Source organism: Glycine soja, chromosome 4 (genome assembly GCF_004193775.1).
Source record: "Glycine soja cultivar W05 chromosome 4, ASM419377v2, whole genome shotgun sequence".
NCBI lineage: Eukaryota > Viridiplantae > Streptophyta > Magnoliopsida > Fabales > Fabaceae > Glycine > Glycine soja.
In genome coordinates, this window is record NC_041005.1 from 39,240,883 (window position 1) to 39,265,169 (window position 24,287).

At 30.5% G+C, this 24,287-nt stretch overlaps 1 protein-coding gene across 4 annotated transcripts; it reads left to right on the plus strand.

Moving 5' to 3' along the window:
• The first annotated feature begins 10,140 nt into the window (after nucleotides 1-10,140).
• LOC114409659 (protein LONGIFOLIA 2-like) lies at nucleotides 10,141-16,459 on the plus strand. Of its 4 annotated transcripts, XM_028373192.1 has the most exons (7): nucleotides 10,141-10,829; nucleotides 10,972-11,032; nucleotides 11,141-11,458; nucleotides 12,027-12,097; nucleotides 12,502-14,613; nucleotides 14,729-14,879; nucleotides 15,421-16,459. In XM_028373192.1, exons 3-7 carry the CDS (start codon nucleotides 11,302-11,304, stop codon nucleotides 16,245-16,247), a joined length of 3,318 nt encoding a protein of 1,105 aa, XP_028228993.1. In that variant the 5' UTR covers nucleotides 10,141-10,829; nucleotides 10,972-11,032; nucleotides 11,141-11,301; the 3' UTR covers nucleotides 16,248-16,459. The 4 variants fall into 4 exon arrangements, with proteins under 4 accessions (XP_028228993.1, XP_028228992.1, XP_028228991.1 ...); XM_028373191.1 differs by having other exon boundaries at nucleotides 10,141-11,032; XM_028373190.1 differs by having other exon boundaries at nucleotides 10,972-11,458.
• The last annotated feature ends 7,828 nt before the right edge of the window (nucleotides 16,460-24,287 follow it).

Here is a 24,287-nt window from a genome sequence, read left to right on the forward strand (position 1 = left end):
TTACATTTACAAATATTTGTGTGGAAGTTTTAAATCTGGTGTCAGAGCCACCATTGAAGCCCATTGTCGGAGCCAAAAGCATCTAAGGACATTGTACATATATTGAATCATAGTTGTTATTTCAACAATAAAAAAACAATGATCCACTCTAAGATCATGGATTTTGATTACTTTGTGACAAGTGGTCTTCAATATCAGGAATTACTCTCTGAGCAAGAATTTGAAAATTTTGTCTCACTTGGCTAATAGTGACTTACGTTTTCAGGTTTGTAAAGTGCATATATTGAGTGAAATTGTGTCATTGGTTGTCTTGTAGCAAATTCAATGTACCAAGGGCAAATTTTTTAGCTTTTAAAACTTCCTAACAACATTAGGTATGATGTTGGTGAGGCATTGGATGCGATCGATGGTAAGACCAAAATTGCAAGGTTGTAGTTGTAAAAATGCTAGTAGTTTGAAAATTGAAGACAAACTATTGTATTATTTGAAAATTGAAACCGTGTCATTGGTTGTGTGTAGCAAATTCAAAGTACATGTTCACATTTTGATGCCACGAGGAAGCAGCTATTCACAAGTTTTGAAGGATGATATTTTTGTTCTTTGGGCTATCAAATAACAAATTCGAATGAATTGATCATACCTCAATTGTCAATATATGTACACGTGTAAGGTGAATGGGATGTCCCTTCCATATGATTTTTCTAATAACCATGATTATGGAATTTTATTGCATTCTTCTTCATGCAGAGAAAAAAAACTTTACTTGGTTGGTGTAATAGTTTGAATAAGAAAAGCCTTAAGAAATTGAAAATCATACAAGTGGATGGAATGTTGCAACATGTTGATCACATCATGTTGATGCCCATGGACCATGGATAGGAGGAAGCTGACTTAGATAGTGTTGGAGAACTTGAGAGTGGCCATCTTGAGGCATCCCAACTAACTCCTAATAGTCATATATTAAACTAAATTTTAACTAGTAGTATGCAAGGTTTACAAGAAGGAATAAATGGTTTAATAATAACTGTGCGTGAGGAGTTCAAAAGGGTTGACAACAGGTTTGCTGAGTTTGACAAAATGGTTTGAAGATTTTCATCATTACTACCATCAAGGTCCATCTTAGTAGAATGTAGTTTTCCTTTTGTTGACATTAGACTACGTCTTTAGATGATATTTGTCTATATTAGTAGAATAACTTTATATCTTTGTTGGTGCACTTTGGATTTGTATAATAGATTGATATTATGATACGATGAAACATTATTATTTTTTGTTGTATGTGGAATGAATGTTATCATTTAGATTGTGATCTAAGATGACTTTATTCTTTGGGCTTGTTTAAATAATTTAATTTAAGTTTTGATTTTTACGATACAAGTTATGACCATGACATTACTTAAAAGTTTATAAATGGATAAAGTTTGTGCATATGGTGGTCTGTAGCTATGTAACAAAGTGTAATAAAGTTAATAACTTGGGTACTAACTTGGGTAAATTTTGCAAAACATTACACCAATTTTAAGCGCTTGAGAGTATATTGACATTAGATTGTCTTCACATAATTTGCATAATGTATAGAGATTTGAAACAACATAATATGCCTTTGCTTAAAAAGCTTAGGTTAGTATTGACATATCATAATCGATTATCCATGTGACATAATTGATTAACTATCATTTTTTATACTTTGGGACTAAAATTATAGTCATGTGATTGATTATGCAATGATTATAATCAATTATAGGTAATGAATCAACAAAATATGTCATTGTCCTTTGGTATGACATATAATTGATTATGATCTTGATTGCCATAATCGATTATATATATGAAAATAAATATAAAAAGATATCATTTATTACATTAGGATAGTCAATTATGACCTTAACATACTCAATTATATGGTTATGAATTGTAAATCAGGCTCTCGGTTAGGTCATATGATCAAGTATGACCTTACCATCATGAGTTATGACCATGAATCCCAAACATGCATTTTATTTGGTCATGTAATTGATTATGGTCTTGAAGTGTGTCCCATTAGGCCACATAATCAATTATGACTTCCCATATTCAATTATGGGTGAATTTGTTTAAATATAAAATAACTTATATAAACACTTTTCTAACAAGTAGATAAAATTTATTTTTTATAATAAGTAGAAAATTATTTTTTTAAGCATAAACATTTTAGATAAATATATTGAAAAACATAAAAGTGCTTATTTTATTAAAATAAGTGTTTATTTTAATAAATAAGTTTAAACAAATAAATTCTATGTGACTGCAATTTATGTGATTGATCCAACTAAAAAAATAAATTATAAATAAGTATTGATAATAAGGTTAAAATGGTTTCTTCAATGGATTGATTTTCTTTCTCTCTTTCTTTTTCCTACTAACCAAACAACTTGAAAATATTCTTTTTGTTTTTCTTCAACTAATCAACCTTTCTTTCCACCTTATTTTTCTTCTTTTCTCTTTTTACCTATTCTTTTCCATCATTCCCTTCTTTTCCTGCCCCACGTCCAAACAGAGGATGAGAGACGGAAAATTAATATAAGATTATCGTATGGAATATACATAGAATTGATTAATAAACTAATAGCGCAAAGTAAATTACTCAAAATGACGTTTGAACTGAAGATCGGAGCATCCGGGATGAAATAATTCTTGGGACGTGATGCGCATTTCAGCAAATTAAAACATGGAGTTGCTTATATTAAAATAGTGGAGAATCAACCAACTACTTTCGTTTTCAGTTTTTCCTAGACTCAATCAATAAAAAGCAAAAGAAGTTGAATAAATAATTGATGACTCAGCTTTATTTAATTTGCAGTGCCACTTTACTTCAAATCCAAGATTGGATCTAAAATATCGCATTTTAGGTTTCACTTTCACAGCCTTAAAAAGCAAAAGATAAAGTAAAGTTTCAATTTCCCCATATGCCATCATGCATCTCAACAGTTCTTCAAGATGAAAATCTCGTTTTTTGGTTAATTACACAATGAATATTATGTTTAGAGGAAACTACTCACTCTCTCTCCTCTTGACTTTTCACTCTTGTAGGGGTTATTATTATTATTATTATTATTACACTTATAGGGGTTAGATCACACAATGAATATATTTTTTGTCTCTTAAATTTGAAGTCTGTTTTTTTATCTTTTAAATTAAAATTTATATTTTTTAATCCTTCAAATTTGTGAAATACTTTTTTAGTTCCTGCTGACCTATTTTTGATGATTTGAAGGCATAATTTATGATATTTTTTTAATTGCATATAAAGTTAATAAAAAAAAGGCACGTTTAAGTTTTTTTTTAAGGGCGCTTAAAGGGGGTTAGATATCCCACCTTTTTGTATATTTCTCATGCTGATTGAGGTGAATCTAATAGTCTACACATGATGATTATAAGTGGGGGGATGCTTTGAATTCCTTACAAAAAGGTAAGGCATAATGTGCCAATCAAAGAGGGTTTCGGGGTAATGTTACTATGAACATGGGTTAGTGATGATTGGGTTAGGTTTTGGTCCTGCCTGATAGAGTCCGGCACATCACATGTGAGTTCCTTAACTTTGTGGTGTGGGGTAATGTTGCTAGCTAGGCCTGAACCTTCTGTGTCCCCATATATCACTATCACTTTCAATTGCAAGGAGATAAGTGGATACAATATAGTGTTATAATGTATTCATCTTCATGCACATAAAAAAGAAACGAATAATAGAAATGGATGTAATGTGTATGCATACACAAGTGTACAATTATCATTTTATTATACCAACACGGACCATGCATCTTCTTCCATGTAACAGCGGGATTCAGCAACATCAAGTATTTATCCACCCTGACAAAAAAAAATGATGAGGGGAAATTAAAACAAAAAACATTGTTATTATGACCACTTTTTTAAAAAGAAGAATTTAGCATGCTTTAATAAATTGATAAATTTAAATTTCTCTAGCTTTTTGATATGATAACATATATTTTTATTTTGATGTAATTGCATCGCATAAAGACACCCACCATTAATTTATAACATGAATTCTGGAACAGTTAAAAAAAATGCAAATCCTAATAAACTGAAAGTCCAAAATAATTAAAAGCATTAAGAAATAATATGCACATGGCATGCAATATTCTTAGGTGTGAGATTTCAAAATTTAAAGAATTCAAAAAGCATGGAAATTTAATAATTTCAATTAAATTTTATTTATTTAAAAAATATTTTATTTGAATAAATAAATTTAAATTTATTTTATTTTAAAATCTATATTTAGATAAATTAATTTAATTTCTATTGTATGCAAATTTATTATTATATTATTTGAATTTATTTTATTCTAGGTATTATTTGTAATTACTTCATTTTGTTTGAAAAAACCCCAATTAAATTTCTACCTTTTTAAAATTTTTTTGAATTAAATACTCAAATAAATTACGTTGATATACAATATTTTAATTCACTTAACAATTAAATTTCTTAATTAAAATACTTCGTTCAAACACATCAATGCTCATTAGCGATTTCTCACTAGCAAAACTGGAGAGTAAACACGAGGCTCACATTTGGCATAAGCTTCAATTATGGATGTATCATGCATTGACATACATATCATCAATAAACTGGTGATGATGAGAGATGTTTCTAAGTGATAGTCGATTTAAAATAAAGGATTAATAATCAACTGAATGTGTAAATCGTTAATAAATTCGTTTATGAAAAATTAAAATTTAAAATTTAGTTTTGAAAAGTGTAAAAAGTATAATAAATTTATTTAGTCATTAACTTTTATTCGTTATTGTTAATAAAATGGCCTATATATGTGACACAAAGGAACGAATTTATCACAAAATAGATGATCAATGTAATCATACTGGATAAATTGGACGAAAATGTGAATAAATTATCATTATTGGATTTAAATGTCAGAAATTTTTTGTTGAACGAAGATGTCAATAATTTTAATTTGGACCAAAATGTCAGTATGTTCTCATTGGATAAAAATATCAGTAAGTTGTCATTATTAGACCAAAATATCAGTAATTTTTTATATCAAAATGTCAGGAATTTTTCATTGGACGTAAATGTCAGTAATTTTTTGTTGAACCTAAATATCAATATGTTTATATTAGACTAATTTATTAGACAACAAATGTTTATTAGTAAAATGAATATATTAATATGATTATATAAAATGTTCAAAAAATTAACATAAAATTGGAATATGATACAATATTAAACATTAAATAAGAGATTTCTTCTAACAAAATTCCAATTAAGATCATCGAACACTTTTCTTTTGAGTATTTTATATTATTGTAAATTTTGAAACAAATTAAATAATATATATGCAAATATTAAAACTAAATATCTAAAAAATCCACTCTTTTTTAATAAAACAATATATATATATATATATATATATATATATATATATATATATTATTCCAAATGAAAGTATAACGGACTTTAGATGAAATAAATTTATAAAATAAAAGTATATTAAATTCATCTTTAAATTTTGTAATTTTTTAACTATCATTTTAGTTTACCTGAAATAAATGAGTACATTTACATTCTAAATGATAATAAATGTAAATTTGTTAAAACTATTTGCTTTTTTTTGTATTTTTAGGCAATTTTTTATGCAAAAATATATCTTTTTCCTTAAAAATTAACCTTACAATTCTATTTAAAATATAGTCATAATTAAGGATTTTCATTCATTCTCAAGTTTGCTTAGTATATATAGTTCCACAAATTCAAGTTGAATGAGTCACACCTTTAGAGTTACCAATAAGAAAGAATAAATAGATATTTTTGTCCCTGAATGTGTAAATGGCTAATAAATTCGTTCCTGAAAGACTAAAATTACTGACATTTTAATACAATTAGAAATTACTAATATTTTGGTCCAATAATGGTAACTTATTGACATTTTTGTCCAATGAAACCGTATTGATATTTTGGTTCAAAAAAAAATTTACTGACATTTTCGTCCAAAAAAAATTATTGAAATTTTCGTCCAACAAAAAATTATTATCATTTTCCCCAACAAAAATTATTGTCATTATCATCCAATCTATTCAGTATGATCATGTTGACGATTAATTTTGTGACAAATTCATCTCTCTGTATCACGTAGGTTATTTTATTAACGGTAATAAACAAAAATTAATAGTAAGATAAATTAGTAGCATTTTTTACACTTCTAGAACTTAAATTTTGAATTTTAATATTTCAAGAATAAATTTATCAATAATTTATACATTTAAAAACAAAAATAATTATTTGTCCTAAAATAAAAGACCGCTTCGGACATTATTTATGAGGATTGATTGGACCCATATATTCATTTTAATTATTCTTTTTTGTAGTGAAACTCAGTAAAAACAATTTAGTAAGGATGAAAATGCACACCTACATGCATAGCTTGTAGGGAGAATTGGAATGCATTAGGGATAGGTGGGGAGCCATGTGCCCGAGGAATCTGACACGGAGTTCCGAGTTTCCTCAATAACGGACTTTTTCATCATTTACTCTTCCCCCAAATGTTGCAATCTTACATGCAAATAATAACGCATGGGCGCCTAGTAGGATAACAGAAATGGAATAAGAACCATTTCTAGCTAGCTAGTGCCAACTGCCAAGTCAATTACACATGAATAATTAACATTATTGTATTTGAATCTAATTTTCATTAATATCCGTTTTAATTGTATAATCAAGATTAAATTATACATATATATGCTCACCAATTTTTTTTTGTTACATATATGTTAATCAACATATATTGTTGAAATAGAACTTATTCAATCACTCTCCCCTTGGGAAAGACCTTAATTGAAACTCTCTAAATGAAATAAAATAAAATAATTGAAACAAGATATCTTACTAAGAAAAAGTCAGTTAGATTTTTTAAATTAATTATCAACAAAATTAACAAATATCTCGCACTAATATAATAATAACAATATATATATATATATATATATATATATGGACGGATCCAAAAAACCTATTAAGGGGCTTACTTTTTTTTCTTCTCAATCATTATAATTTTTAAATGTCTAACATTTAATAAGTAATAATATTTTTTTAATATTTTTACATATAAAATTAAACATAATTTTTATTTCAAATGATAGTAACATTAATCGTTATCATAAAACAACAAACACATAATTAGTTAATTAAGTTTACATATCTTTATTCTAACTATCACCTTAATCATTACGACAATAATAAAAAGTACAACTAATTTTATACTAGCTAATCTTAACTATTATAATAATGACATAAATAATTAATTTTACACACTTTTATAAGTGTAAAAACAGGAGTCCTCGGGCCCTTAATTACCCACCCCTCTTCATCCGTGTGTATATATATATATATATATACACGTACGCACACGCGCGTGTTAAATATAAAAAGGATATATAAATTGAGTGTGTAATCAATTGCATAAAATTGTTTAACTGCATTAAATATTTAAATAGAATTTTTTGAATTCAGCTTGTGTTTGGTGTAAATTAAGAAGAAAATGAGGGAAATATAAACACAGAGTGAATTTTATGTAGATTTCACATCTTATATATTTTATTTTAATTTAAATATTTTTATATTATTTTTATTTTCTTTATTTGCATCATGTCAATCAAATACACTATGGTAGACTCGGTAGTGTCTAATTTAAGTTAAACAATATGGTCTCCTGTAACGAATTATAACTCATGGTTTAAAAAAGAAAATACGTAATCAACGGTCAACATCGTGGTCGAATTAAATACATGGTGTTGTTAATGTTAGCTGAAGCTGCTTTGAGACTTTTGGGAATCGAGAATAATGGCCTCCATGTATGGTGACGTATTTTTAATGAGGAATAAACTCATCAACGACACAATAAATTGTATAGGTTGTCAATAGAAAAAAATACAGAAATCCAGAGAGAGAGAGAATCACGTTATTACAGCATGCATGATGTAAGCTAGGAATTTTGTTTAATTAAACAATCTAACCCCAGACAGAATATTAACAAACATTTTGTCTTTTATCACTAATAAAAAAAAGTGAATGTGGATGTTTGTAAAATATGTAGTTTGACGTGAGTAATACTTCTTCTTCAGTATTCCCTATGGTAGAAACCCAGCTTCTAACCTTATTATGGGAAATAATTGCCATATCTTTCAGAATGAACCAATTTCTTCTAACTACAAATTGTTTTGGCACTTATATTTCACATCCTCCAATGATGCATGCTTCCATCTCGAGTACTGTTTTCAGCTTGTTAAGATATATTAAACCGTGTATTAGGTTAAGGAATGGACTATTTTGCTCTTGCTATTTTAATGTATCAAAGTTGCCTTTACATGTACATGTCTGTATTTGCCTTTATGTATACATGTCTGTATTTGCCTCGATGTGTACATGTATGTGTGTATTGTAGATATGTGCATACTATAAATATCATGACCAGTCTATTCAATGAATTCCCAGGGATTAAGATTTTGACTTTCTTATTTTTTTTTTTGTCAGATTTTGACTTTCAGTTTAGATATTCCAAATTCACCATAAAAATAAAAATAAAAATAAAAATCAATAGAAAGGACCACACAATACATTCATTATTTTATGATGTTATACAACGAGTAAACATTAGATCATCTTTTTTTGTTGACGAAGTGTGATAATTTTCTTAAAAAATATAATCACTATTTTTTTTAAAAAAAATCATAGCTGAGTAATTTGGTTGGAAATATATAGTTAATAGTTGAAAAATTAGTGGATTGTCTTAAGGGTAGAAGATAAAGACATGAATTTCCCAGAAAATTTAAAGAAAACCAAATAAATAAATTCAGTTTATTTTTAATCTATAAATTCAAGATCATATTAAAAAATTTATTTGCTTAGTTACTTTACCCTGTTTAATTACCAAGAAAACAACATTTATTCTTTTAAATAAAATTTCAGATTTGAGTTTTATAAATACAAGTTCTGAAAATATTTATTTCTCAAGTTGAATTAATCTGGATTCAATATATTCTTTTAGACATGGAGTTGGAAGGTTTCAAATAAAAATAAAACGGTACTGAATTTTAAATGACGAAATAAAGAAATTTCCCCTGAAAAGAAAACAAAAAACTCGAGTTCAGAGTTCAGACTTTCAGGGGTTGAGCCATGAGGAGCGTAGGCCGTAGGATACAGATACATATTATTATATGATGAAAGGGTATAAAAGTGATTCAGTACCTGACAACTGTTTGAAAAAGAAAGGTTGGACTTTTCACTTTGCAGCTGGTAAATAAGAGGAGAGAAGAGAAGAAACATCCTTTTTGTTTGATTCAAGGTTAACTTTTTTTTTTTTTCAGTACTTAAATAAATTATAAAGTAAGGCATCTACTTCGGATTTTTTTTCCTTTTCTAAATATCAGACTCGATTTAATTGTTAAGTAAAATAATAAATGAGCAATATTATAAATACAGTTACTTAAAAAAATTATAAATACAGAATACGTAATCTTTCATTCATGTTTTTTTAATGTTTTCTCTATAATAAATGGTTAAAGATATAATTAATAAAAAAATATTCATCAGAACTTTTGAGTTATGGATTAATGTGAGATTATTTGTTACTTAATCAAAAGTTTTGAGTTTAAATTTTATATATATAACTATATTAAATAATTTAAAAAATCTGAATTAAATACTTGAGTTCAAGTTCTAGCTAGTAAAAGATAATCTATAGAAAAAAATTCATGTTATGTTTGTTTTTTAAAGTAATTATTAAAAACATCAACTTTCTAATTATACAATAGAGCCTATGATTCCTGTTAAAAAAAATTAGAGCCTATGATTAAGTGAGAGTGTACATTTTCTTTTTTAAAATTAAAGAATATTTAAATTAAATTCTAATATAAAAATAAATTAAAATCCTAAATATGTTATTGGGAGAGTATATTCATTATTCAAGGGTATATATCAGTCGATTAAATATGATATGATATGTAAATGTGGTATTGTAAATTGGTTGATAGTTTTTTATTAATTCTTGCTGAACAAAAAAAATTTCTTATTCAAGTTATATATTTCTGTTACACATTCTTCTCAGTCCCTCTTTTTCTACCCTGACAATATCACATGCACATGCAGACAGCTCCACACCTACACATCTTCATCCCACATGGATGGATCATCATCGTCTTGTGATCTATTAGAGTCTACATGACATCTGACCCACACAAACATTTCTCACCCTCTTCCTCCCCACTAATACAATTAACAATCTGCTAAAAACAAAATATAATAATAATAATAATAAACCAAAACCTCTGTGCCAGCTCTAACCAGATTGTTATTGCACATTCTTAATTTCTCATGATACCCCCGAAGAAAAAAAAAATGACCCTTTTCAGTTTTCTCTTATCTCTCTGTCTTTCCTTCCATTGAGACAGACACATTTGTACTAGTTTCATTTTTGGAGCTTTAAGCCATTGTTCATCTCTTCTCATTTGTGTCCACTGTAAGAGGGTGTTGTGTTGGGTTACCCTCTCTCTCCATCTGCATTGTTTGTGGCTGTCAGTGTTATCATACAAGGTGTTGTATGGTTTCATTTTGTGAAACTCAACAAATTGATTAAGCTTTCTGGGACTTCCCTTTTCACCTTGCAGTTTTCCTTGGCTTTTGCAAGTGCTGAGGAGGTTGGGGGAGAAGCTGTGACAACCAAAAAAGAAAAAAATGGGACTTCAGTTTCTATGTGATAAAGTTTTCACCTTTCATGACTGGGAGGACCCAAATCTGTAGAATTTGGCGAAATTGGCTGGAGGGTATTTTTTTTTTCCTGTAATTTTTCCAGAAATTGTTTGCTTGCAACTGGGAAAGCATATATCTTTCTGAATGCTTCCATCCATTTGGAACTACAGAACTGTGGAAACTATTTCATTCTTTTTTTTTTTTTGTAATCATCAGGGTTAATACTGCATAAATTGAGGCCTGCACTAAAGTTTGAGGGTGAAGGAAAATAGAGGAGGTTGAGGTTCATTTAGTTTCTCTTTTGAGCTCAATGGATTTTGTTTTAGGATGGTGATGGTCCCTGTGAAATTGTGAAGTTCTGAATTCTGTGTTGTTCTATTTGTAGTAGCACCATCAATCATCATAATCCTTTCTCAAAGGGGTTTGCACTTTGCAGTGTTGTGTGAGTAGATTTAAGAGTAATAAATCATAAAGCTTTTATGAAGAGGGTGTAATTGATTGTGGTGGTTGAAGGGTCTAGTTCAATTGCAGAAGAAAAAGGTTAATATGGCAGCAAAGCTCCTGCATTCTTTAGCAGATGACAACCCAGATCTGCAGAAGCAGATAGGATGCATGACTGGGATTTTCCAACTCTTTGATCGCCACCATGTTCTCACGGCTCGCCGCATTAGCCAGAAGAGGCTTGCTTCTGGTATTCAACATAGTAGGAACATGTTCAATTTTACTGATTCAGTTGTGTTTTATGTCTCTAATTTTTCCTCCTTGTCAATCTCTGAAATGATTTTACATTTTAGCCATTGACTTTAGAGATGATTTTGATTACTGATTGATTTATCACATTGATGCCAAATTGCCAATCTTGTATCAGTGTTAGTTGCATTTGCATATTCATAGTTTTCTTTTTCTTTCTTATGAATTAGCGTCTGATTGGTTATTCAAGGTCTTCACAGTTTGGAAAGGAGGGAGGGGGGTAGGATGTTTTGCAATTTTTTTTTTTCAATTTTGTATCAGGAGGTATTTGAATTTTCTCTGTATTCAATAAAAGTATAAGGTGTGGATAAGACGCTTGTGATAAACTATTTAAAGAGATTTCATTTCTTATTTTTTATTGTAAGTTCAATCTGAATCTTTTTTGTTGTATACGTGATCCTCTCTGTGAAATGTTCTGCTCATGTCATTTGCGTCACCATTGTTGGTTCTTGGTCATATGTTTCAGTTTCATTAGAGTAGAGTATTTGCCAACTTGCATCTAATTCTTATGTTTTCCTTAGGTAATTCTCCCTTCAGTGAGGGCAGCTTGGAAAGAGATTCTGATATCATACTCCATCAACAAACAGCAACTGTAAGAAACTTCTTTTCGCCCTCATTTTCTACTTTTTTTTTTTTGTCTTACTGTTTTTCAGTTAAAATTGAATTGAATTAGGCTTTAAATTGAGGCAGGATTGTTTTGTTACCATATCATGAATCTATTTACTGATTCTGTCCATCACTTATGAGTGAATTTGACTGCCATTTATTGGAGACAAATGTAAAAGGCTGAGACTTGAGAATGTTTTAATCATCCTCAGAATCATTTTCAATATTTAACATCTCCTTGGTCCTTCTGCACAATCATCTGAATTTTTTTTTGAATAAATTTCATGTACAGATACTTTCCAATGCTGATGCATGTTTTTGTAACTCGTGCAGTATTAAAAAAAATGCGCATGAAACCTAGACTTATGCAGCCTATTAAATTAATTGCAGGATACTAGCTTAAACAAGGGTGTGAATGAAAGGCAAAGAATTTCTACCGAATCATCAAGAGCATCATTCTCTTCTTGTTCATCATCGGTGTCCTCTCTGGACTGCAAGGCTGAAGCAGAGGCTCCATATGACCGGATTCTTTTTCCTGAAACTCCTTCAAGGGATGCAGTTATGAACCAATCTACCATCTCTCCCCATTTTGGATGTAACTCCCTTGATCTGAGGGATGTGGTGAAAGATTCAATGTATAGGGAAGCTCGAGGACTGTCATTGAAGACTACAGCCAAAGAGGAATCTGCCATTAATGCCACAAAGCACAGGGATTCACCGCGACCTATTCAGTTGTCCAAATCTGTTGATGGATCTTACAGAGTTGGAATAGATGGAAAACAAAGTGTGCCTATTGATCTAAAGGAGTCCATCCGAGTCCTTGCTAAACTTAGAGAAGCACCTTGGTATTATGCAGAAACTAAAGAACTTCCGAGATCATCACATGAAGTAAAAGATGGACACTGGCATTCCATCTCAAAGGGTGCTCCTTGGTTTCCTTATGAAGGTAAAGAAATAAGCCGTTTATCTTTTGAATCGCGAGAAACCATCAAATCCACACCAAAGCTAAAAGAGCTTCCTAGACTTTCACTGGATAGTAAGGAAGGTTCATTGCGCAGTTACAGCACTGACTCAAAAGCCACTCACCACTCAAGAAACATTTACAGTGGCACCTCCACCTCAAATGACAAATTCCCTACCCTACAACAGCCTTCAGCAACCCCAAGTCGTCCACCTAGTGTTGTGGCAAAATTAATGGGCTTGGAAGCTTTACCGGATTCCTCTTTGGCTGGTGATGGTCAGTCAAGTTCAACTGAAACTTACTCAGCTCAAGATAATGGTCAATTCCCTAGATCATCAAAAAATGGACTCACCAGGCCACTCCGAGTTTCTAATTCTCCAAAAATGTCTTTGAAAGACCCAACTTCCCCACGGCGAAAGAATCATGATCTGGTTATGAAACCCATCCGAAGTTCAAGGGTTCCCATTGAACCAGCACCATGGAAGCAGCAAGATGGAAATCAAAGCTCCCAGAAACAGAATTTAAGGGGCGTAAAAGCTCCAACGAGAGCACCGGATTCCTTTCCTTCTGTTTATAGTGAGATAGAGAAGAGATTGAAGGATCTTGAATTCAAACAATCTGGAAGGGATCTTAGAGCATTAAAACAGATACTTGAAGCAATGCAAGAAAAGGGACTATTAGAGAGCAGAAAAGAAGAACAAGCTCCAAATGTTGTTGGAAGTCAAAGTGACTATGAACCAAAAGCTACCAATCAAAATCAGAATACAAGGTCAGTAAGGCAACAAAACACTCAGAGAAACAATTTTCTATCTTCCACAGTCAAAGGATCTGACTCAGCAAGGGCTTTTGAATCCTCAATAGTGATAATGAAACCGGCAAAACTTGTTGAGACAACTGTGATTCCTGCTTCTTCAGTCATTCCAATTGGTGGCCTTTCTGGTTCCCAGAAACACCAGAATGGTGCTGTATATGTTGATAATAAAACCAGTACATCTACTACTCGAGTAGCAAAAGATAAGTCTCCCAGAAACATTCACCGGGATGTGTCTGCCAGTTCCATTGATAAGAAAGCAAGTAGTAGTAAGACTACAAGATTAATACAATCTCAATCTAGGTCTCAACAACTTCCAAAAGAAAATAGACAAAGTTCAGTGAAGCACTCAGGATCTGTGAGCCCAAGGTTGCAACAGAAGAAGTTGGAGTTAGAGAAGCGGTCTCGTCCCCCTGCCCCACCATCAGATTCCAACAAACCCAGAAGGCAATCTGGTAAGAAGGCAACAGAATCGGGTTCACCAGGTGGAAGACAAAGACCCAAATCCCTCAACGTACCGCATGGTGATGAGCAATTGAGTGAGATTAGCAATGAACCAAGGAGTTTAAGTTTCCAGGGGGATGAAATTTCTCTGCAATCAAACAGTTTAACTGTCAACTCAAAGATGGATATGGAAGTCACAAGTAGTTTACAAACTGTTGAAATTGATGACAGCCAAAGCCCATCTTTGAAGGCTGTGAAGCAATTGATTTCAGAGACAGTGCAGAAAGTAGGAGCCATTTTTATCTCTTTATATTCAAGCTTTCTGATTAGCAAAATATAATGTTAAATATTCGCAAATAGCTTATCAGTTGATAATGTGTATGTTTTGTTTAATGTTTCAGAAATCAACTCCAAGGTTGGATGAGGATGAGACAGTTGCAGAACTAGCAACAGATACCCCGGAACATCCAAGTCCTATCTCAGTTCTTGATGGCTCAGTGTACAGAGATGACATGCCATCCCCCGTAAAGCAGATATCTGAAGATTCAAAAGGTATACTTTCAGCCTTCTAAATAAAGAAAAAAATATAAGATACAGATGATATCTAAGGACTATACTAAATAAAATTATAGGACAAGTTCTTGTTTCAGTCAGTTCAGCATCCTGATACATTGCAATTTTGTATATAAAGTGAACTCTTATCCTTTTTCTTTTTGAAATGTTTCCCCAAGAAGTGGTTGAAATTTTTTTCGTAACTTAGGAGTGACAAGTGATAACAATCTCAGTAATAAATGTAAGATTTGTCTCCTAGAATGAGCCTCTAGTGATTTGAAGTGTATGTACGCAAAGAATTAGTCACTGTCAAAGGCAACAATGGTAATGGTGCCAGCTAGAAAACAAGCACATACGTTAGACATAATTGAAATTGTAATGGGCCATGGCATTAAGCAACCTTTCGGCCTTGTACATTCTTCCTTGTTTAATCTTCATGTCCTTAAGATTTGCCCAATAGATATCACTTGAATGCATCATATGATATTCCAAAAGCATGTGATTTTTTTCACCTATCTAATTATAAGATCAAATTCTGCAGGTGAGGATGCTCAAGAATCCAAAGAAAATGAGATTAAAGATCAGTGGAACCCTGCAGATAGCCTTTCATTTAACTGCACTGGATCCCTAGAGATCAATCGCAAGAAATTACAGAACATAGACCACCTTGTCCAGAAGCTTCGACGACTGAACTCCAGTCACGATGAAGCTAGAATCGATTACATTGCTTCCCTATGTGAAAACACAAATCCAGACCACAGATACATTTCCGAAATATTATTAGCTTCAGGTCTCTTACTCAGAGATCTGAGTTCCGAGTTGCTGACATTTCAACTTCACTCGTCGGGTCATCCCATTAACCCCGAGCTATTCCTTGTCTTGGAACAGACCAAAGCAAGTAGTCTACTTTCAAAAGAAGAAAGCAGCCCTGGAAAAGATGCTAACATGAAGCTAAACAAAGAGAAATTTCACAGGAAACTCATCTTTGATTCTGTGAATGAGATTCTTGGTGCAAAATTCGGCTCCTCACCCGAGCCATGTTTTCAGCCTAACAGTAACAGACTCACAAAAAAAACCTTGAGTGCTCAAAAGCTTCTTAAAGAACTATGCTTTGAGATCGAAAAAATTCAAGCCAAGAAGCCAGAATGCTGCTTAGAAGATGATCATGATGGTCTGAAAAATATGCTGTGTGAAGATGTTATGCATGGCTCAGAAAGTTGGACAGATTTTCATGGTTACTTACCTGGGGTTGTGTTGGATGTTGAGAGACTGTTATTTAAGGACTTAGTAGATGAGGTTGTGATTGGTGAATCATCAGGTTTGCGAGTCAAGCCATCGGTTAGGCGCAGGAAGCTATTTGGAAAGTAGTTTGTTCAATTCTTCCCTTTTTCTCACTGATATTAGATCCATATAATTTTCTTGTCATTTGCTTATAAAAAAATTTCTTGTGTCAAGGCATATAAGTTTGCTTGTTAGAGCTTTGGTTATTAATTTTTTTTGCTAAGGTGTAAAGAAATTTGAGTTACCATGAATTTGTGGCCATACATAATACATAAAAACCAAAAGTTCCTTATGTGAAACATCTTTTCATTGTACATTATATTTTAAAATGTGTGTACATGTAGGGAAGAATAAATCCATGTTCATAATCTTGATCTAATCGTGTAGAGAAAAGAATGAGATAGAATTGTTCTATGTCTAATCACTAGGGTTTTTTTTTTTTTTTTTCAAACTTGTGCATGCATTAAAACGATCTAATGAAGCAACTTTTATAGTCAGGTTAGATAAGAATAGAGACCATTATTGAGTTACTCAATTTGAGTACCAAGTCAGTGGCTGAACCTATCATGGGCTATCCAGATTAGAAGCCCAATAACAAATATCTATCATGTAGTGTTATGATTAAATTAATATTTTTTTATAATTAATATATTTCATAATTCAATTTTTTTTTAAAATAATTGATTAATGCTAACCTATTAATAAATAATGTATCCTAGTAAAATGTATTCTTAAATGAAATCTCAAACTACGAATTTCAATGGAGTGTGGTGGATCTCATTTCTCAAATTGGTAGATTTATACGAATTTAATGAAGAGTGTTAGAATGAGTGATATTGACTATGTTAAACTATGAAATCTTAAATAAATTCTAGTAAAATGTATTAATTGAAATCTCAAACTATGAATTTCAAAGGAGAGAGCGTGGTGGGTCTCATCCTCAAATTGCTAGGATTTATGTGATTTTTTTTTTAAAAAAAGAGTGTTAGATTCACTGATAGGGAATATGTTACCAGCACTTCTTAATATATAGATGACAATACAAAAGAGAAAAAAAAAAGAAGATATTTCTAAAGTAGATATATAATGATCTCCTATGATACAGTATTCTCACTTTCTCTCTATATAAATTAGAATTGTTATCTTAAATGAGAAAGTTTTAAGAATCTATTATTCAAAGAGAATTTTTTTTTGTGATTTTTTATTAACTTTTTATTACTTTCAATCTATTCTTTTTTTTAATTGAATTTTAATATTTATCAAAAGAAACTATTAATAGCTAAAAAAATATTATATCAAAATATAAATTATTTATCATAAATTTAAGTAATTTATATGCTCAAAAATATTTATTTATTATGATTTTTAATTATAATAAAGTATATATTTAAAAATATTTATTTATTAAAAAATTTAGTTATATGAAATAAACACTTATCTTATGCATTGCTAATGCTAATTAAATACTAGTTATTTCTTATGATACGGTAATCTTCTAAGAAGGCAAATTTAAAATAGAGAAATACCACTATTCAACAAAAGTGGTAGTATTTTAGTCAGGAATATGGTAATTGTGATGTTCAGATCACTCTAATGTCTATAGAAAATAAAAATAAAGAGAGCAGGTTATCTTTTTATCAAGGGTTTAGTGCTTGTCATTTATGCATAATGGATTTTTGTAAAGTGAGTTCATCTTTAATGTAAATAAATGTTTTTTTATATTTTAATTGATTAAAATTATGAACACCTCATATTAAGTCACTAATTGATAAATTCTTTTTTGATAAGTTTCTAACCTTGAAAACATATGGATAGTTGATATAATTTTTTATGCAATATGGAGTGTTCATAATTATGAGATTAGCTTTCCAGTTAATAGCCATGAAAAGTTGTAAATCTCTAGAGTTGAATGGGTGGATAATGAGAGTTAATTATCTTCCCTAAGAATTTTAGAAAGAGTCTATTTTCTATATATAAATTGTTTAGGCTATTTAAATGACTTCAATAACCTTCTTTCATTTATGACAATTAATCACTATGGGGACATTTATGTCTTCTATCATTCTTTTCTTTTACTTCTTACACTTTTCTTTCTAATTCAAAATTCAAAACTGAAAAAGCTAATATTCTTCTCTGTCCCAAAATTTTCTCTCTCACGAGAAACTCCCTCTCCCTCACATCTCTTCCTTTTCTCCTTTTCATCTTCTCTCACTCTCCATCTCTCTCCTTTGTTCTCCTTTAATGAAACATAGGTAGATTCTAAAGTCCAAGAGTTCTATCTATTTCAATTCTACTAATATTTTTATTGCTTAAAGATTTCCTGTCTCCAGGTTAGCTTGAAAATGTGACAGCTTTTAATTCAAAGTTTTGTTATTGGATTATGATTCCCAATACATCTGATTTTTTTTAAAATATTGTTGTAGGATATAAAGTCTATTTTATCAAATTTGAATCACACCAAAACATGGCAATAAAACCAACTTATAAGATTAACTATGTCCTTTCTTAGCAATGTATTTCACTAATACCAAATTATAGTATTGGTTGGTTACATCACTCTTAAACTATACGTGTCATTTATACTTTCACCTATAATTATCTATAATGAGTAGCTTAGTATGCTGGACTTGAGTGGTCCTGCAAAAACAACTAAGGATGACAGAGACAAAAGGAATTAGTAGAAGGAATGAGAGTAGCATGACAAATGCGAGACTAGAAATTAGTATTGAGGGAGGTGGATCACACATTGGGGAAAGTGAGTTTTTAAGTTATGAATTTGGACGCTTTATGCCTTTAGCTAGGAGAACATATCAATAGAAGGAAGAAAGGGTGGGGAGATAACAAAACTTAGGTAGTAAGTCTAGTTTTTAAGTGTCTCATTAAAGTACGATGACAAATGTGGGACTAGAAAATAGTATTGAGCAAGGGGGATCACACATTGGGGAAACTGAGTTTTTATTATATGAATTTGGAGGCTTTGTACATTCAGCTAAGAGAACATATCCAGAAAAAGAAGAGATGAGAAAAAAAAAAAGCAAGACTGAGGTAATAAGTATTTACTCTCTTTCAACTTATACACTAGACTGGTTTTTAAGATTCATATAATAGTTCAAATATTATAGCAATGTGAATCTTGTTCCTCTCACCTTAATTTATACAATTTATTATTACTTAACCTATTATATTATTCCTCTCACCTATTGTTGTTATCTAATTCATAGATATTACCGGCACAATTATCTAATTCATTGTCAAAGTCTAATCTCTTTTGAAAGTCGTTGAATTGGATGACAAGTACCTAGCATATGATTCTTTTGAAAACTATTGCTCTCCTCGGAAGGGACAAAATTTGGAATCAATCAAAAAGAACTGGTTTCTACTTTGGATAGGTATGCCATTTATGATAGCAACACAGCAGCAAAACCATACGCAGCCCACATTACAGAAAACACCAACAGGCCTAAGAGAGTGAGTAAGAAGCCCACTTACTTGCAACTTGCAGGACTTCGTGTGAAACCCGTTGGCGCCAAAGTCCTTTTTGCTTGAAGAACCTACGAGAGTTTGTTATAGCAATTCCACTAGTTTGTTGTAGGGAAATTCTATTTCAGGAATTTGAATTTCTGTTAGATCAATAGTATAAATGTAAGAAGAAGTGGAATGGATAAATCATCAGAAAGCTTATCTCAATTTAGTTCTTCTTTTATCTTCTCCCTTTTACTTAGAAGCCTATCAATTTATCTCCTTAGCCAATGACATATACGATAGTCTTTCAACTAAGTTCCATAAAAAAATGTGTAAATACACATAGCAAATTTAACAAAAATGATCATCTCTCATAAACCTCACCCTTGAAAAATAGTCATTAAACTAACTTGGCCTTTTTTATTTTTGAAGCTACTTTGTGATTTTATTCTACCTTATTTACTACCTTTTACAAAAGTGTTGCAGCTTCAATTTGTTTCACAATTCCATCTTGCAGATTTCACATATTTCAACGTAGAATGGATAACAATGAAAATTTATACAAGGAAGTTGTTGCTAAAGCTCAATTGAAAAGGAAGAACATCATGCACAGTAAACGTGAAAATAGACAAAGTAGTACACGTCAATTTAAACAACTATGTCCTGAAACAAGATCAAACAAGTTTACACTTTGATTAGTTGTATTAGTGTATGTTTTGTTAGAGAAGAGAATGTGCTAGAATAATTGCTATATTTGTTACTTATCCAATGGATATGGTTTGATGCAGTTTACTGTGTAGGTATTTTTTTTTCCTTTCATTTTTATTTTTTCGCCAAATGCTTGCTTTTCTTGTGAGTTAGAATGGTAGCTGAAAATGCATAAAGAAAATGCATTCTTTAATATTGTAAAATTAAATGGAGTTTTTGTTAATCTAGTTTTTATATATTGTGGATTCTATTTTGTTAGTCTGTTTTGATTGTTATTATTTCTCTGTTTTTTAGTTTTTTTATTATTTTAACCATGTCATTTACCATAGTAGAAGTTATTTTATAGAACAAAGTGAAAAGGAAGCTTATGTATGCACTACTGCAAAATAGTCCTTTAATAGCACATAAATTAGGCTTTAAATAACACTTAGACATGTTATTTATCTCGCAACTATTAAAGGGGAAAAGGCTTTCACAACGCTTATTAAGCATTGTTAAATGGTCTCATTAGACAATACTTGGTTAGTACAAGTACTGTTAAATGGGAACCTTACAAAATACTTGTTTAGTACAAGTGTTATTAAAAGGACACTTTAGACAACACTTGTTTGGTACAAGTGTTGTCAAATGCGAACCTTAGATAGCACTTGTTTAGTAGAAATGTTGTTTAATTGGTATTTTAAATAGCATTTGTACTATTTATACAAGCGATATAGAATGTTTTTTATTTTTTAATTACATTTTTGTTTTTTTTCTCCTATATTAATATATAGGTTCATTTATTGTTCAAAATGACTCAATAAACCACCAATAAGGCAATACCATTCCATTTCAAGAGTTAATAAAATTATCTTTCTCTTTTGCATAGTTCAAAACAATAATTCATGCACAGATCACCATTTTCATAATCTAATACGTACAACTTAATTTAAAATCACTCCCTTAAGTTTTGAACAATAAAATTTGTATTGTTCAACATTTAAGTATATATAAAAAATACAAATCAAACTACACATCAGTTTCAACAATTGAAACTATGTTAAACCATTTTGGACCATAAAATGACACCAATTTTCCTTGACTTCAACTAGTTGGTCATGCGAGTAAGTAGCACACTTGTAGTTAGGGAAGTACTACAAAATAAAACATCAAAATAAATAAAGGTAGAATTAAATAACATTAATTGATTTGTAAAAATTAGGAATGAGATAAATATAAATTACAACTAAAATTGTGTATCGTAACTATGATGATATTTTCATTTTGTGAAATGATTTCTTTCATGAATCTCATAACATAATAACCACAATCAATTATTTGACGTGGACACTATACAAGTCAAAATGAAATATTAAATGAAAGTTGTATTATCCTTATTTTGGACAATGAATTTGTTTGATCTAGATTTGGGCAAGAGATTAAAGTGTAGAAAACTTTTGTACATACCTATATAGGGATCCAAGTGATTTTGCTGTTTAATCTAGATTTTGGCATCCTAATTTCCTTACTAGCTTGGTAAATGCCCAAGGTTCCAACAAAATAAAATAAATATATTCAAGTCATTACATTCAATATATCTCATGTTTGTTATATTGAAAATAAATGCATCTAACTTACTTTTCAAATGTATCTTTCATGTGTTGTTTATGCTTTAGATCACCATGCATAAAATCCAGATAATACGATGTTAATAAGTTGACATTGATGACAATCAAGACCCAATGATCTCTCCGTACAAAACTTGTTAGTTAGCAAATTTATGTTACTTATATTCTTAGAAATTCATTAAAGTAAATAAATTTATTAAAAAGTTATTTACACTATATTATAAGGTGCCAAAAATAACTTGCCTTGTTAATTAAATTTAATAAGTATGCCAGCTATATACTTTATTGCCTTGGTGTTCGTTGGAGTTGTATTATGTGGGTATAAGAATGAGAACCTCCTTGTGTTTTGTCTTGCAAGGACCATCTGATAATGCAAATACCTTCAATGAAGATAAAAACATGTTACCAATAATGTCAATGTTTAATTGAATAGCAATTGCAAAACTTTGTTTACTTAAAGTACTTGATATAAACACAAATAATAGGACAATCTAACCATTCATGAAGAATAAGTTCATTGATGATTTGTTGAACAATAAACTCTGTATATGATATACCAAAAATGTTTCTTTCCATGTCTATGTTTAACAATACACCATCTTGAAGCTTATCTTTAACATACATATCAATAAAGTTACAGTACATAGGGAGATTATTTGCACCAGCTGCAAGGGAAGACTCTTGATGTTCTAACTTTGCTATTTCTTGTTTCTTTGTATTTGATTCATTTGTTTTTCTTGAATTTTTGCCTTTAGATTTTCCAGGAACCTAAAAACATTACAATGATTCATTTATTTAGAAAATAAATAAATTAAATAAAAGAATATAATATATACCATAAAGAGTCATACCGTAAAGACTAAATCAATTAGGTTGGTTGGTCACACAACAAAAGTACCAATTGCATCACCTATTACCATGACTTCTACATCCTTTATAGGTAGTGGTAGCGGTGCATTTGACTCTATCACATACTCAATCAAAACTTTCACATGATTGAGAGGTGATGGCATATTGTGTAGTTTTTTTATCAGCAAGACTATTATAAACCTTTCCTTTTCAACTACACAATGTGTTAGGGATGATAAATAAAAACTACATGATGAGATGCCCTAAAACAATAATTTTATCACAGAAACATCAATTAACACACTAAATGATCAATCAATATATTTGATCAATTATTTGTAAATGCAATAATTTGATAAGAAAATAACTAACTTTGATTACAAGTATTCTTCCCTACCACTTATAGCTTACAAGTATCCTCAACGCCACTTTTGGTACAACCCTTAGACTCCCCCTGAATCTAAGAACACCTAAGTATTATTTTGTCACTAAGCAACTCATGGCTTTCACAAACAAAAGTTTGATATAGAATCAGAGATTCTTTACAACAATCAGAGAGTGGATTTACAATAAGGTTCTTATCTCTCACTAATACTTTGTATACACAAAGGATGAACTCTCTTAGCCTTAGTGTGTTTCTCAACAATTGCTATTCTTTTATCTTGTTTCTTGGTTCATGATTCTTTGTCTTTCTATGTATGTTCATCAAAGTTCTTCAATCTTTGATGTCATATTTATAGGTAGAGAGATGCTTGTAATTCTAGAGAATACCTTGGGAGTTGAATGTTATGACCGTTGTGCAGATTGATCCTTGCTTCTTAAATTAAGTGAATATTGTGCATTTCTGTCTGATAGGATCAGGACTTTTCATATCTATCATTCATAACTCAATATGATTGTTAATTACATAAAAGGAAATAAAGGATAGTTACACAAATATGTTTCTTTTGAAACAGAATTATATAAACTGGAATAAATAGATAATTCAAATAAATGCTTATTTCACTCGTTTTTTAGATGCATTGGATGAGTGCTTCATGCTTCCAATAGATGAGTTATCCATTAATGGACAGGTTCCTTCTAGTGTTGTTTCTAGTCATCAAACCTGTTAACTTACATGCAATGAAGTGGTTAACATAAATTTATATCTTTGTTTTCATCAAAACAATAAGAGATGTCTGGGTCGTCCATTATCTAACAATTACTTCACGAATATTTCAAGAAAGAAGCATACAATTATCTTTCATATTGTTTGTTGTTGAATTAGGTTGCCCATCCACCTTTTCAGCGTGAAGCATACTCTCTAATTCTTTCACTTTGCCTATAGGGAATGCTATTTGCTCTTTCAAGGTCAAGTCATCATCCTTTCTTTTGCGCTTCTGACTTTGGAAACAATCCCTTTGTGAAGGCCCAAATCCATAACCTCTGACACGTCCAAGGTACTCTGGGACATTTGAGGTTAAGAAAGTATATCTTAAGAGTCTTGTAATTGCTCGTGTGA